The following is a 16750-nucleotide window of genomic DNA, read 5'->3' on the forward strand; positions in this document are numbered from 1 at the left end:
ATGGAGAAGCAAATGAATATGTAATTTAAGGTAAATTTTATGTGTAAAAATATCACATTAAATGAACCAATTGCAAACAATTCATGTGTGTTAATTTGTATTGAAAGTGAGGTTGTAATCATGGTGTAATTTGTTTTTTTGCTGTGATAAAAATGAATAATATTCTATTTTCTTCAAATATTAAAAAATTCTGTTTTTTCTACGATTTTTTTAATCTCAAGTAATTTAAACTTCCCTTGCTGACTGGGAAAGCTTGTTAAAAGCCTTCATCAATGGAGCAGATTGTAAGATATTTTTTGTTTGCTCATAATACCTCCAAGTTTTCATAAGTATTGTTTATTAATGCTTGCTAAGAATTAATAGCATTATATTTCATCCAGTATATTGCAGTCCATTATCTTTGCAAAAGTGAATATTTTATTAGCATCTAGTAAGTTAAAAGACACTTAAGTTGATTCATTTATCTATGGATTTTGATGTATGACCGAGCTGCGAGACTTCGAATTGAAAATTACGAAAAACAGTTTTCTCTGTCTGAATTATCCACGACCCTCGGCAAAATTTCAGAATCTCGTCTACTTAGTGTCGGAGTTAACCGATTTTTGTTATTCCAAGATGATGTTTATCGATGAAAGAATTACGATTAATTTCTCAATGCACTGTTTCGCTCTTTATTCGTAATGTTTTATGTTCGACAGTCTGGCACAGACCATATGAATACATTTTTTATTTATCGAACGTCACTGTGACCTGTAAATTTCTAAAGAAAGGTTGACTAAGGTTTTGATCCCTTAGAGTAGAGTATTTCTTAATGAATAACGCAGGTTTGTTATCAAGCTGAAATCGATAGGAAAACAAATTACAAAACGCCGTTACATTTCATTCGGTGTTGTTTGTTTTAGTTCAGGGAAATCTACTATCGGTCAAGTTGCAAGCGTGCGTGCTATATCCCCCCTCCATTCACTTGTCAAGTAGTCACCAAAATGGCGTGAAAGTGCATGAACGTGTCTATTCGGCTCTTGTGATTATAACGTAATGGCAACGACATCTATTCTTCCGACTTACCAACGGTTTTTGAACGGTGCTCCGGTACCTTCATCAACCCGAAGATCGTTTAGAACGAGGGAAAAGCATTTAATATTATTGGTATTTTTGACGTTTGGTGTAGTATGTTTTGGTGGATTCTTTTTTCTGCCAGAATTTGCAGGAGGTGGTACTGTGAACAGTGTTTTTAAAGTGTATAGGCACATGCAAAAAGCAGGACCCGATTTATTAATACCCGCACCCCCCCAAGGGGATGGTATTAATGATATTACAAATAAGATAGGTGTAGTTAGGCATGATTTTATTAAACACCCGGATCCTCATCAAATAGAGGACAAAGCTAAACTTTTGGCAAAGATTGAACAAGATTTGGAGATGGACAAAAAACATCAGAAGGTATTAGAAAGACCAGATTTTAATATAAATATTCATCCCAGTATTAGCTCGTCTATGAAGAGTGAGGTTAAACAGAAAACAATCGATTCCATTATAGGAAAATTAGAATTAGCTGAAACAATTATTACTGTTCCTCCAGCAGAAAGTTCAAGATATCCTCTAGTAACGGGAGGAGAAGACAAAGATCCTGTGAGTCGGAAAAGAAGGAATAAAGTAAAAGAGGTAAGTTATTTCCAGAGGTAATTAGTTTATAACAAACAATTATTTCTACTTCCACTTATTCATATTAGTTACATTTTAAGTTATCAGAAAATATTGAATTTATTTTTAGTGCAAGTACTGCACGTTTTTCTGTTTATATAATCTTAATAAGAATTTAACCCGTGTAATTAAATGAAAGTTTCTGTTATGAGTAGCTGCATTGATAGTAGGTCATGTAAGTTTTGCATAATGATTTATCAAATGAGATTGCTTTGAATTTAGTAACATTTTTTGTATGTCCACTAAATATTTTTATCATTAATAATTTCCAATGTTATTATATGATTTTTATATTTATTGTTTTTGTTTTATAAAAATTCTATAACTATCATTTAATGTGATTATTCTATAACTTTCTACTGTTCATTAATATCTGGATGATGATGAAACACATGTGCTGTTTTTATAACTATTTATTCAAGAGCTTTTTATGAGGTTGGGTAATCGTGTTTGGTCATACTTATGTTAGGAGTGAGACAGTTATTGACAGTAATAATGTTTACACTTTCTAAATTATTATTAATAGAAGTAGTTATATAGTGCAGAATTATGGTATTTGTTGATATTGTTCAGTTATCATCCAGTCTTCCTGATGTTTTAATAATTTGTGTAATATGTTGTATTATTGACATAAATTTTATTCTATTGCATGATTATAAAGAAAAATATTTAGATGATAATATTTATTTATCAAAATCATATTAATTTTTTTTTTGTTGCTGGTTGATAGTTTGAACTGTTGTATAAAGGGTAAAAGAAAGAAATGGGAACAGTTTTATCTGGTAAAATTATCTTATTAAAACCAAACTTGTAGATTAGGTTGGATATAATGTGCTACTACCATAATTAAACTGATTTCATATTTTTTATTACATTATATCATTAAGGTTGAAAAAGGTTGTCTTGTTTATTATTGTAGAAATCAGTAAGGCCTAGTGATAGTTTAATTTGCAGATAATACAGTAGTCATGCTGCAGAGATGTAAGCATTCTTAGAACATAACCTTTTCCACAGTTGATTACATCTTTTACCATAAAATATTATTTTATTCCTTAACTTTATATATTTTTGAGTTTTCTTTTTAAAATTATAAATGAATTTCTCATGAATTTGATTTTTATAAAATTTTGTATTTGTGTTGTTTTGGTTTTTTGAAATTACCCCCTGATTATTGTTTAGAGTGAGTGTAGAAATCCTTGAAAGTGTAATTTTAATGTGGCTATTTTCCCCTTATAGATCTAAAAATAATATCCAGTTTTTCTAAATGTTTGGCTTTTTTACTATTACTAGTGTTTGTAACTGCTAGATTCTGCACTAACCACTCTAAAGATCAAAGTGCAGTAACTTTTATATATTGTAAGATAAATGTTTTTCATTAATGGTAAAGAATTATTCATTAATCTGTTAATTAAAAAATTGTTAGCCAACTTGTTTCTGCAAACATTTATAGTATGTCATGCATTAATTATAACAATAATAATAATAATATTTATTTATAAGATATATATTTACATTTGCTTTTTTTTGAAGTCTGTTTTGAACAGGTAGTGAAATTATTTTCTGTTTGTGTTTTATCACATCCCATTTGTTAATTTCATAATGTTCAGTAGATTTATAAAAACAAATTTGAAACAGCTTTTTAATTTAAACTTAAACTTTTGAGTTTTCTTGTTACTAGTTTTGTCAGAATACATCAGCACAAGAATTTATAGAAAATTAAAATAAAAATACTTCAAAAAGTGAAAAACTTTAAATCTGTAAATCATTTTATAATTGTGTATATATACCAATCACCAAAGTATTTCTCATGTGCAAATAATTACATTAACTATTTGTATTGCATTAAATAATGGTGGGGCGGGGGGCAGTCTAAATTGAAATTTAAGTGTATCACATGTTTTAAAAATAAAATTTACACCTAAAAATCCTGTGTTGGTATTGCTTAAAATGAAAATATAGGATTGTATTTTTCACTCTTAGTTTTTTCATTTATGCTAAAAACTCTACAAACACTATTTTATAGTGTTTCATAAATATTGTTTATTTTTTTAATTAATATTTGTTAATTTATTTATTTACCAATTTTTTATGTATAATTTATCTACAGTGGCTCTGATGGAATATTATTTATTCATTGTTTAATAGTAATTGTAACATCATACACCACTTACATTTTTATCAGAGTTAAGATTGATTTTTTTTTTGCGATGTAATTCAGATTGGTTTGGCAGTTAACTGAATCATATTTTAAAATAGTTTATAATATTATTTTGATATTATAATTATAAAATTATATTATTAGGAAATTATTTTGTTTTTATGTACTTTTAAATTGTTCTCTAAAATTTTTCCACATTTTTTTTGTTTCATTTTCATCATTCATTTAAAACCGATTTTTTGTAATTTGCAGTATCTTAGTATTAATTGTATATAAATTATCATTTCTTAATATCATATTTTCATGATTACCGGGTTTTAATGAGTCCTGTCACTTTTCATAACTTTTCCTTGTTATTAATAAAAATAGATTTGTTATCTATAACAATGTTATACTCTACTTTTACTTAATTTATGGTTCAATATATTGGTGTTTTTTTAAAATTACTTTGGTTAGATTGATAGTAAATGAAACGTGTCACAGAAACAAGATTGTTAGCATGGTAAAGTTATTTGCTTAATGATGCTTCTTAAAGTATATTTAAATACATCTACTTGTATCATTTTTCTTGAGGCCATTACATTATCTTATTTATTTTTGTAGTCTGAAAACTATGTGTTTTTACTGGATAGTTCCAGCCTACCATTACACATAGTATGATCATATCATTGCATTTAAATTACAAATTAGTTCAACAATATTTTATAAAAAAAAGTAAGTAAGTATTTTATTGGTAAATAAAATAAATATTTTATAAATAAGAAGTAACTTCTTATTGCATAAAATCCTGGATTAGTGTTACTTGAAATTAGATGGTAGATTCTACCACCTTTCTTCTGTATATCACAAATTAGGTGGAAAAAGTAGATTTATCATTTTTATCAATTTGCATATACTCTCATTTGATTTTTATGTTATTTATTGTTCACATTCCACAGCATCAGAAACATTTTGTAAAAGAGGAGGTGGGCAAATCATAAAAAAAATTACTGTAATGATAAACAGAATCACAGTAGAGCAGAACATAAATTATTCTAAAATGATATTAGAGGTTCTTTTAATGTCTGAAATTCCACTTATTTACAGGAGTGTTGACACTAATCCTACATGTAGATTTGTTAAGTTGCAAATCATTTCATTTATCATTATAGCATATATTCTATTGAAGTAGGGTAAATGGCTGTAAAAAAGCTGTAATTTGGTTGAATAATTAGTTTAATTGCATTATTGTGAAAATATTAATCATTATGTTTTTAACTATTGAACAAAGTTTTTTTCTAATAGGCCTTTGGTTTTTCCAGTAATTATAACTTCAATGAATACTTATTGATATTTTTCTGGAAAAAACATTTATGGTTAACATTAATAAATTTTATTTGCTGTGTGTAAAATTCGTGTTACAGTTAATAAGTTTCATTTTTTTTTTTATTCCCACCATTTACTTTCATTTTGTTTCATTTTACTCCTATTTTATCTTTTTAGGTCATTAATTTGTTTTTTGTTCATATTTACAGTGACATTGTTTTTAACATTTATGATTAACTTTTAAAAGAAAAAAGAAGTTTGATTCTATTATTGTTCATGTTCTTTATAGTATGGTTTTATGGATGAAATTTATACATGTTCATTAAACTTTTTTTAATTTGTCTACCTTGAGGCCATAATGAGAGTAAATAATTTTGCAACATATATTTATTGTTTATTTGAAAAACGTAATGCTAAAAATGTAACAATCTTGCAGAAAAAAACATTTTCCTATTTTACCAGAACAAATTCATTGTTACATGATTTATTTTTAATTAAGGAACAGAAAATACAAAAATCTACTATATAACACATTAAAAAAGTTTTAGGTTCAGAAGGAATGAAATATTTACTTGTAAATGTAATAGTCTAATGTTTTTCTTTTATTTTGTTAGTTTTATTTTTTGATGTTCATTTTATTTTTCACAACAAAATTTTTTTTCTGTTGAAAAAAGGTAAATATGTTCCAATACTTAACATCATCGGTTCACTTTTTCTGGTTATTTCTTTATTTCAGGTTTTTTATACAGGCCAAAATTTGTACCCACAGGACATCGAGTTTGTTAAGTGTTCTATGCCGGTGAGATACATTACAGCGTATCTTTAATCGTGTAATTTTATCTAATTTCTTATACTTCTATCACAAAATAGAGAATTTCCAGAAATATTTTCTTATATCACCTTAAAAACCCAATTATACTGGTCCATTGGCTTAATTGAACAGGACAAGTATAAAACAATACTCGCATACTCATGATGAATGATTTAGGAAGAGATTTAGTACTTTATTAGACTATTAAAACTATTGATAATATTATTAGCATATTAATATTTGGCAGTATTATTTTAATGTCTTATTACAGTATTATTTTTAGCTTGTTATTTGGTTGTGTATTTTGTTTGTGATTTTGAAAAGCAGTATAAAAATAAAATAGCGATCCTCTTTGCTGTAAATATTGGTAATTTTCTTTTATTTGTTTACATATAAGTTTGATGTATGGATTTCCTTTTACCTATTGTTTTCCTTAATTTTTTTTTAATTTTATGGAATAATTGTATTGTTTGTATATATCCAGTAATGATGCTTGAAAATTATTACATCGAGTTATTCATTGAACTTGTCATTTAGCTGTCATTTAGCATGACCAGTAATGTGAGAATTACTAGGTAATGTCAGAACTATTAGTAATGTGAGATGTATGCAGAGCATTAACTTAGTTATTTTAAATAATAAGATGTGTTATTTTTGTTAGTATTGATGGTTTTTCTATATATTATGGAAACATGTCTTTTTTACTTTGGGTTATATTTTTCTAAAAAGATGACGATTTGGTTTATCAATGCAACACTGAACAGAAAGTAGGGGTTAATTTATTGATGAGGATGAAAAATATGACTGTCTTTGAGTAGAAGTATGATGTGATCTGTATAGCAGTGACAGTTTAATAGTTCATGTGTTTTTTTGTGCGATTTTTTGTGTATCTGCATTTTCAGCTCTTCTATAAAAATCGAACCTAAGCTCCTTTTAGTTCCAAACCTGGAGCTTCCATTATTGTGATTTACATTCATTTTCATATTTGATTATCTATTGATATTTTGTCTCTCCTCCCGGTCTGCATATCAACTTTTAATTGTATTTATTATATTTTATGGAGTAAGTTTTCAATTTATTGTAACATCGCAACATCTTTATCAGATGTTCAGTTTTCTGCAAAAGTTTATGATGTACCAGTTTTTTTTTTGAAGTACATTTTTCTTATTATGTTTAAGTTAGTTCTTGAAATCCTTCATTAGTAATTTTGAATGATTAAAAATGTTTTTAATGGAAGTAGATTAGTATATCGCATAAAAGGCAATGCCTGTCTATACATTTGGGACAGGTAAAATTGTAAAGTACCTGGTAACTGCTGTTGGATGAAGTGTAGTTCTATTTCTTTGATCTTTTCAATAATTTTTTTTTGTACTACCAGTTTTTAGTTCTTATTTTGAACGAAAACATTTTTTGTTTTTAGTAGGCTCTTCTTCAGTTCTGAATTGTCTTATATATTATATAGACCTACACAATTTCATACTTCCCCCATAAGTAATGTTAACAGTTTCATCTTTACATCATACTTATATGTATGGTTTGTAATTTTGGGTGTTATGACGCAATTTTTGTTATGGTCGGATTATCTGCATTAATTTTCCTTGAACATGAACATATTTGTAACTTGCAAACAATAAAAATTAATTTTTCTAGTCAAAAAAGAGGTGTAGATAAAGGGATGTCAGTCTGATCTTACTGAAGTGAATAAATAAACTGATCTAGAATGTTCTTGAATTTGTTACAATTTTATTTAATCACCACTCTTAGGAATCATTGGTTTGTGTGATTTAACATCTAACATATACTGGGATTATGATACAGAATAAAAACAGTTTATCTGGTATGGCTAGGCCTTAATTTGTTTACATTTTGCAAATGTAAACTAATGTCAATCTTTGGTACCTTGTTCAATTCATTAGAAAGTCTAAATTTCTTTCCTTCATCTTTTAATTCATAATTTGTTGCACGATACGTTTTAAATATTATAAACATAGTTCTTATATAATGAAAACGTTAATGATATCAAATTAGGTACTGTATTTTATGCAATATTTAGAGGGCATCTTTAAATGCTTGGAATGTTGTCTCAATGTTATGGTTTCTAAGTGATTAATGATCCGGTGATCATTAGGAGCTTGAAATAAGGAAAAAAGTTCATACAAACAGACGTCCGAAAACGCTTTGTTATCGAGTTAAGTTAGCGAAAAGTTTCGTCCGGATTTCAGTTCCTCGTTGAAATGAGGTCATACTGATATTTTTTAGGCGTTATAATTATGTTTTTTGACCTGAAATATCGAGTAAAACGGTTCTCAGAACTGTATCTCCCGTAGTTTTTATGATATCAAACTTAAAAACGAAAACTTAGGTTACGAAAAACAAGTTTTTTCGGTTTGAAGTACAATGACTTTGTTAAGCGACTAATAAATCGGTACATTTTATTATCAGAACTTTTAGAAAATGTAATTTTGAAGTAATTGCTGTAATAAAGTTTAGTTTAGTAAATTTTAACCTACTCTTAAAATCTTTTAAAGATTAAAAGAGTTTAATCTACTCTTTTAAACTTTTAATTTAAACTTTTAATCTACTCTTAAAAAACTAGTCTGTTTGGTTTATCATGTACTCTTACTATATTAATTTACAATAAATGTTCGAAAATACCACCGTTAATATCGCTTCACTTTTCAACTAGTTTCCGTACATTTTCTGTCGCCAACCTAATGATATCTTCGCGTTCTTTGATGACGATAGCAGCATTGAGAATGCGAGTGATCAGTTTATGTCATGTGTGTGTTTTGTTTGTAAATCTCGCATTCCATCCATCCCCATAAACGGTAATCGAAGGGAGTAAGTAAGCTTCGATTATCTATGTGGCCAATTTATCGTCTCTCTTCATTAAATCAAATTTACCAGTAAATTTTTACCAGTAAATTTTTCATCTAGGAATTGTCATACTTCATTCGTGAAATGTTTTAGACGAGTATATCAAATTTATAGTACATTTCAGTTCGTTTCGCCGATGCGAAATTTTCAAGCACTGTAAGAAATTCATTGTTTAAAAATTCCAGATAATTTCTCCCCGTGAACGTTCTAGTATGAAAGGGGACCTCGTAATTAATTGTTTATCGATCATGCCGTACCAAACGTTCACAGAAAATCTTTGCTGGAAATTTGATTCAGTTAAAGCATGTGGGTTCAGAATACCGGTGTTATTTATGCCATTACCGGTAAAAGCTTTGTCTGAAAATAGTATGAACGAAATTAAGTGATTATTATATACCCATTGACTGAACTGTAGTAGTCTGGAACGGTCACAAAGCTGAAGGTGTTGAACTTTTTGTACATGATTGGAGCGCTGAATGTGAAATGTTCTCCTTGCTGTAATTTGTGGATTGATCATTCGTGTAGAAATATCTTTGGTGCTCGTTGTAGAACTAAGCTGTACCATCTGAATGTTTTCCCTTTCGTCAAAATGTACCGGTTGACGTTCATGATCACTGCTGGGAAGTGTGGTATTCTTTACGTTTTGGAACTCTACTCGTCCAGGACACCTACGTTGGCATTCTTCCACCGTTGCTGGAGCACTTCTATCGCAAAAGCCGTACACAAAAAACATAGCATATTCTGCATGAGTGAAGAGGCACGGCATTTTTCAAAACAAAGAATTCAAAAATGAATTTTTTTTTTAAATTTCAGATTCTGTTGAAAAATGTAGGTTCACTTTGGAGTGCAACTAACATAAAAACACTACGTAACTTTTATGCATGCATGACTGACATAGAAATAATTAAACACGTTCAAATTATACTAAACTGCCTAACGTTTAATTGTTAACACGTAACCGCAATTTTATGACAACAATGAGGAGTATTCAAATTAACGTCGAATCATAAAGTCGCCAAAGTTAATTTATCAAACATCTAAATTTATTGTACTAAAAACAGCTGTTCTTAATTTTTACTAATTCGTAATAACATTTTTCTGTTAAGTTTTGTTTTATTATTTTTTAATAATAAAATTTGATTTTTTTTTTTGTTTTTTCATAAACTTTATTGCAACAATTTTCTAAGAATTAAATTCTCTACAAGTTTTGATAATAAAATTTAGGCATTTATTAGACATTTAACAAAGTTATTGTACTTCAAACCTAAAAACCGTGTTTTTCGTTGGATGTCATGAAAACAGCGGGAGATGCAGTTCTGGGACCCGTTTTAGTCGATTTTTCAGCTCAAAAAACATAAGATATAATCTAGTATAAAATCTATTTCTAATGATCTCATTTCACCGGGGGAACTGAAATCTTAGAAAAATTTTCGCTTGCCGTAACTCTATAACAAAGCGCTTTCAGTTGTCTGTTTGCGTGAATTGTTTCCTTATTTTTAGCTCTAGAATCGGTTTCCGAATTATTTTCCTTCCTGAATTCCTTTGTATAAAGATATTTATTTTATGTGAAGTTTCTATGAAATATTTTTAAGTTTACATTTGGATGGTTGTTTTTTGGTGATGTCTTTTAGTGTCCTTAGCATGTAGATTAAGATATTTTGTGCAGTAGCTGTGTAGGTTGTGAGAGATTTCATTGCGGTGATATCTTACTTTGTTTTGAATATTTTATCAATTATGATTTTTTTCTTTTGTACTGCTGTAGGAGTGTTAAGTACACTACTACTGTTGTTAATATTATCATTTTGCTTATCAACTCTGTTAATTTTAACGTATAGAATCAATAAAGCAAAAATTTCAGATTTATATATGCAATTATTATCGATTTAAAAATTATAATATTTAATTTTAAAAAAAAGAAATAATTCAATGAGTTATTGTAATTATTGTAATTCATTGAGTTTAATATAATACAACACAAAATTGTATAATCTAATATTATTATTTAGCCCCTTATAAATGTAGTCAATCATTAATATTAATAAGCTTTTTGAGTTTTTAAAATTTTCTGATCAAAAATTCTAACCAAAAAATTGTCAAAACAATTTCTCACATCGTGTTAAAGAAAAGTCAAACAATATTTTTTTAATCGATACAATAATTTAGTTACAGAGTTACTTTGATGATCCTAGTTTCTATTTTGCGCAGCATGAGATCGTTGGCACATTCAACAATGAATTAAATTGTTAACACAACATAGTCGAAGGCGAGTTTTATTGAATACACATCCACATAAAGTGTCTTACAAAAATTAACCGTGTATCTGTAACATGAATAATCTGTAACATTGGTGATAAAAACGTTTTAACTATTTTATGCTTGTGGAAATTGATTATTAATAAGGGAATCAAGAATTCTATCGTTCTTTGAATAATTTATTTTATTACGAAACGTTTGGTAAGGAAGGTATCTTTTAACAAATTTTTTAAACTCCTTAAAGAGCTAGTGTCGATTGTAGGACTTTCTTCTCTTTTCTTTCCGTCTACATTATTTCTTCTGTTGCGGTGGAAAGAACTTTTCTGTCAGTAGCAGACGCGCATATGCGTTCATAGAAACGTTTTGAATTACATCTAGATTTTAAATGTTGTATTATTATTTCACTGATGAAACCCGCAAATAGTAGAACGATTTTGTGAAATCAGTTTTTTCGTAATCGGGCCAACGAAGATGAACTAAGGATTATATATATGATATAGTCAATTTATATGATGTTAATAAATTTTATTACTGTTATTCTTGAAAATGGTTTTGCCATTTTTGGTAGTGACCTGTGATTCACGTCAGGTCGCGTACAACCATTACGGCTTATATATACATGAATTGTATAGTCGCTGTGACAGGCTTGCCATCATAAATCTGTGTAATCTATTTTTAAAAACATTACACGTGAAATGATGCGTGCGATCGAATCAACTATCATCCTATAAGAAAGGACAAACAAAAGAATTTGTTCGCCTACTCATTTGTTTTATGAACATATTCTTTACGCCGTAGTTACGATGTTATATTATAAATGAAAATTTTAATTGTAGAAAAGAAGAAAAAAATGAAATCCAATTCTTTATGCCTAGAATTATTATTAACTTGCTTTTATTGAGAAAATGAAGAAAGTAATTTTTTATTCCTTAAAAACGACCGCTTCTCTATTCAGATAAAAAAATCGATAGGCTACATACGTCTGTCGGCGAGATGTTCTGTAATTCTGTAAGTTACCGTTTTATTTACCTTTTACTTCAACAAAAAATTCTTCCTACTTTCTCAACTCTTTTGTTGTTAATTAGCATCGGTTTAGATCTTTTAATTCATGATGTTCACAGCTAATAAAACGAGAAAAAAAGAGCGAGGAAAAAATTTTAATCATTACAAAATTTTAGTCAGCGATGTGAACGGTAACGATAAAATATCAAGCGATTGCCGCTTACAGTCAATTTTATACGAGTAGCAGACGACTTTATCTTTGCGTTGTATTTAAAATTTTGGGTGAGGGATTCTCTTCCGAACGTAGCGTTTGGTACGATCTAGGATACTTTGTTTCAAGAATTTTTGTAGAAAAAGGTTTCCCAGATTGTCTTCATTTTTTTGCCACAATTTTCAAAAGTACAATTCAAATGCCCTTTCAGAATAACGATTGAAACTGCTTCCTCTCCGACCGTTTGCAAATTAATTTCTCATACCTGACAATTTTGAGGTCTTTTTTGTTTCTTCCCCACAATGGTTTTTTTAAAGAATAATTATTTAAAACTCATTAAAGAAAATAATTGTTATTTTTTAGTTATTCATAGAAAATAAATTGTGGCCGTTATTTATAAATAAATTATAATCTAACCAAACTTAACCTACGCTCGTTTCGGTAGCCAGTCAAGGTTAGCGAGCGTAGGTTAGTAGTTTGGTAGTTTATATTTATAATTTTTGTGTAAATGCCTAAAAATGAAAATTACGTAAGCATACTTTAATGTCGATACGAAATTAAATAAAATAGTGTAGAACAATTGCTTTATTAAAAAATTATTACATCTAATACTTCTAATTCTTAATGTCAACATGTAAATAAGGCACTGAATAATAACAATTATTGTTTTATTAATGAGCTCAAAAAAAAAAAAAAAAAAAACATTGTGGGGGAGAAACAGAAAAGATTCTAATTTTTCATCGGTGTTTTGAGGATGAGAGATTGAAATGTAAAATAATTGTTTTCCACGTTTTAATTTGATTAGTATGTTCGCCTATCTGGAATATAAATTAGAATACAAATAACCAAATCGGTACAAGATGGAAATATTTATGTTTAAAATAAAACTATTTAAAAATAATTTTTATCATAATTTGTAACAGTCGCAGAGATTAAAAAATTATATTTGTGATATTTTTATCCACGACAGCCAGTAGAAAATTGTACATTTTTTTTTCATTTTTAATAACAAACTTAAAAAATATTTTAATAAATTAATATAAGATTCAGATCGTACTAAAAGTTAGTTGCTTTTATACGGATTTGAATACTAGACTGTGGATACCGGTATACTTTGGTGGTTGGGATTTAATTAACGACACGTCTCAGGAATGGTCGGCCTAAGTCTGGACAAAACTACTCCTCATTTACGTGTCGTACATATCATTCTCATCTCATTGGGCCGTGGAGGGTTGCTTATTGTTCACTAGCTGAACAGATTGCAACGTACGCATTGGAAAAAAAAATTATGTTGTAATTTGTCCCAACTTGAAATCAACAGGGTGGTAGCAATTTTTTAATTAGGAAGCAAAGTATCTATGTATGATGTGGTGCAAAGTTTGTTAGATTTAAAGTGTTCTATTCATTTATATATATTTTTTTAAACGTGATCATTAATTGAAGTGTTTTTATGATTGTTTTTGCGAGGTAGTTGGCAAATATTAATTCACTGTTTTAGAGTGCTTTCATTTGTTCATTCTATCCTTGCTTTAAGTTGCAACGCGTTTGTCCAATACAGAACACTTTTGACATTTTGCAGTCAATGGTGTATACGTTATATGTAATTTAACTAGATCGCTAGAAAGCCGAAATTTGGTATTGAGATATCTAGAAACAGTAAAGAATATTATGGTCAAAACCCTTAAGTGGTTTCATAATGATGTATTTAAACTGGGTGTTGATATTAGAAGAATTAAAAAAATTGAAACCTGACGTAAATGATTTCCTCACATAATCATCTACTTTAAAAAAGCGGTTCCCGTAATCTACTTTCCCGCCACGCGGTTAAAGACGCGTTCCGGGAAAGTCCTACAACTGTGGGTTGTTTCTGATGCACGACTTACACACACAACTTAATTTAAATATTTATCATTTTACTTAAATATAATATTTTTTTCGTTTATTTAATTTAATGCTTCTAACTAAAGCGCGCGTGCATACCGTATTTAATTCGCGCGGTCGCGGCGGTACGAGCGATGACGGACGGCAGACGGCACTATAATATAATTTCATAACTTACATAGAACAAATTTCGCTTGTACGGTCGGTAGACTGTTGTAGCCGCGAGGCTTAACGCATCAGGTGCCGAGTCAACCGGGCGATCGAATTCGAGATCCAGCCAGACCGAGTTACGTTTTTACTCTGTAAATATTAGTCGTTTATTTAATTCTACCGCTCACCTGTAACGTCACAACATAGCAGTAGTTTAAAGCATTTTTTGGGGTGCGATTATGGAGAAAAAGGTGTTTTTGCAATTACTCTTATTTTTTAATTAACAAATGTTTCTAAGAAAAATATGACCTTAAATAGGTGAAATCTCGAGATACTGTGGTGTCCTTGCTTTATAGCCTCACCCCATTCACCTTTTAAGTTGAAAAATAAGTGGCATCAATACCCCATATATAGAGGTAATCTGACCGAGTTCAAAATCGGTTCAGTAGTTCTGGGTTTATAAGGTAATTTAGAAGCCAATACAGAACACACGCAACTGTACATACGAACATTAATATCCGGAAAATTTCCATCCGGTTTTTTGGTTTCAAAACGTCAAGATCAGGTGAAAACTGTATATGCCCAAATTGGACCGATTATAACACGTTCCCTTTTAGAGCTATAGTGCTATCAAGACGGGAAAGTAAAAATCGATATTTTCCTCATCACCCCTGCGAGGTAGAAAAGAGCCAGTCGTCCGGGAAAAAAGAAAAGAAGCTACCAGTGGAAAATATCGAAGCTTAAAATTAAGCGGATGATAAATCCGTAATTCTTTGAACCGTATTTCTGCATTTCCCTTTCAGTCACCCTCAAACGTAGTTTAAGGATGAATTTCTTAGTTCTCTGCATTTTGCATTAGTTCTTTGCATTTCTAAAACTAGAATTGAATTTGTCTCTGTCTAAAAGTAATTCGAACAATATTTATAGAAGAGGAACATATTTATTTTATTGATCGCTAAGTACTGAGACTTCGAAAGTAAGAAACGGTTAGTTTTTAATAGTAACTGTCCAGATCGAGGAAAACTATGTAAATTTTACAACCTTTCATAAAACGATAGGTAGTCCTTTCTGACTAAGAAAGATTTCTGACATCTTGAAAATAATTTTGAAGTAAATGAAAAATCCCGAAAGTTTAAAGCAATTTTATTTAAATCATACAGTGTAATCTTCAAAGAGATAAAGGAAAGCGTTTACACAGTTAAAAATAACGCGAACGAAGCAAGTTGTAGAATATATCACAGCGATGATGACTGAAGTTGAACGTGAAGTCGTGCGGTTTTAGAATCAAAGTAAAATAGCGTACGTGAAACGATTTTGAGACGTCAAGTACTGAACAGTCGCATATATACAGACTTATCATAGAAGATAGGCGTTTAGGAAAGGAGGAGGAAAAAGTTGGGTGATGGGCAGATGAAATAAGAGTAAGGCGTCTATGTGAGATGATCATTCAATACGTAATTCAGTGGATGTAAAAGAATAGCCATGGATTCCTATATCCTATGAACATTTAACAGGTGAAAATAAAAATTCGGCACAGATGTTGATAACACAATATGGAACATTTAACAGAATTTATTTTAAGCTGATTTAAAAATTGTTTTGTATTTCTGGATAATGTAGTTAGAAGTATAAAAGAACGATGTGGTAGCATCAGTCCGTTCACTGATTGAATTTAAATTCATTTTATTTTACAAATTATGTATTGACTTGCAGATACAGAATGGTTTTTTTTTTAATCTCGAAAGGGCAATTTAGAAAATGGGGCGCTCTGACGGGAAAATTCAATACTTGTTCATTCGAAGAGTGGGTACTTAAACCAGTATTATAATCATAAGTGTATATTGTTCTGACTCCAGAATGTTGTAATATACTTTTTTATCGCATCCTTTAATTTCGTATTTTAATAACATAAAAATAATTAACTGACTTATAGTGGAAAATATTAACTAGTCATTGAAGATGGCCAAAAAAGCGACTGTAACAGTTATTTGTTATAAGTTTAAAATAGATTTAGTTTGTTTTGTCGTTAAAAATGAGCGCGCGCGCGCGTTTGTAATTCTGTCTTTCATTGTTCATTTTTTTTTAGTTTGTCATAGTACGAATTCAATTATGGATTTTTGGGGAAAAAGCATTATTACTATTTAACTATTTTTTCAAATTTAATTCCTGGAAAATTATGATAATTTGATGTTTTATTTTGAAGTTAAGGATTGTTTATTATCCTGAAGAGATAACTAGGCCATGGTCTTTTTATTTGTTTTAAAAAGTAATGAAATTAAATTCATAGTAATGGTATGAAAACCATTTTTAGTTAAATTATCATATATTCGTATATAACTATTACGTGGTTGCACTGTGTTTATGTTAATTACAATTTTATAATAAAATTATTGTTATAAGT

General features: G+C 29.2%; 1 protein-coding gene across 1 annotated transcript in view; it reads left to right on the plus strand.

The window, feature by feature from the left end:
• The first annotated feature begins 984 nt into the window (after positions 1-984).
• alpha-Man-Ia (alpha-Mannosidase class I a) overlaps positions 985-16750 on the plus strand; it is a 394844-nt gene continuing 379078 nt past the window's right edge. The window contains exon 1 of the mRNA XM_075360436.1: positions 985-1662. Within this exon, the coding sequence (XP_075216551.1) occupies positions 1036-1662 (627 nt within the window). The 5' untranslated portion in view covers positions 985-1035. The remainder of the gene's footprint in view (positions 1663-16750) is intronic.

Source organism: Lycorma delicatula, chromosome 3 (genome assembly GCF_047948215.1).
Source record: "Lycorma delicatula isolate Av1 chromosome 3, ASM4794821v1, whole genome shotgun sequence".
NCBI classification, from domain to species: Eukaryota; Metazoa; Arthropoda; class Insecta; order Hemiptera; family Fulgoridae; genus Lycorma; species Lycorma delicatula.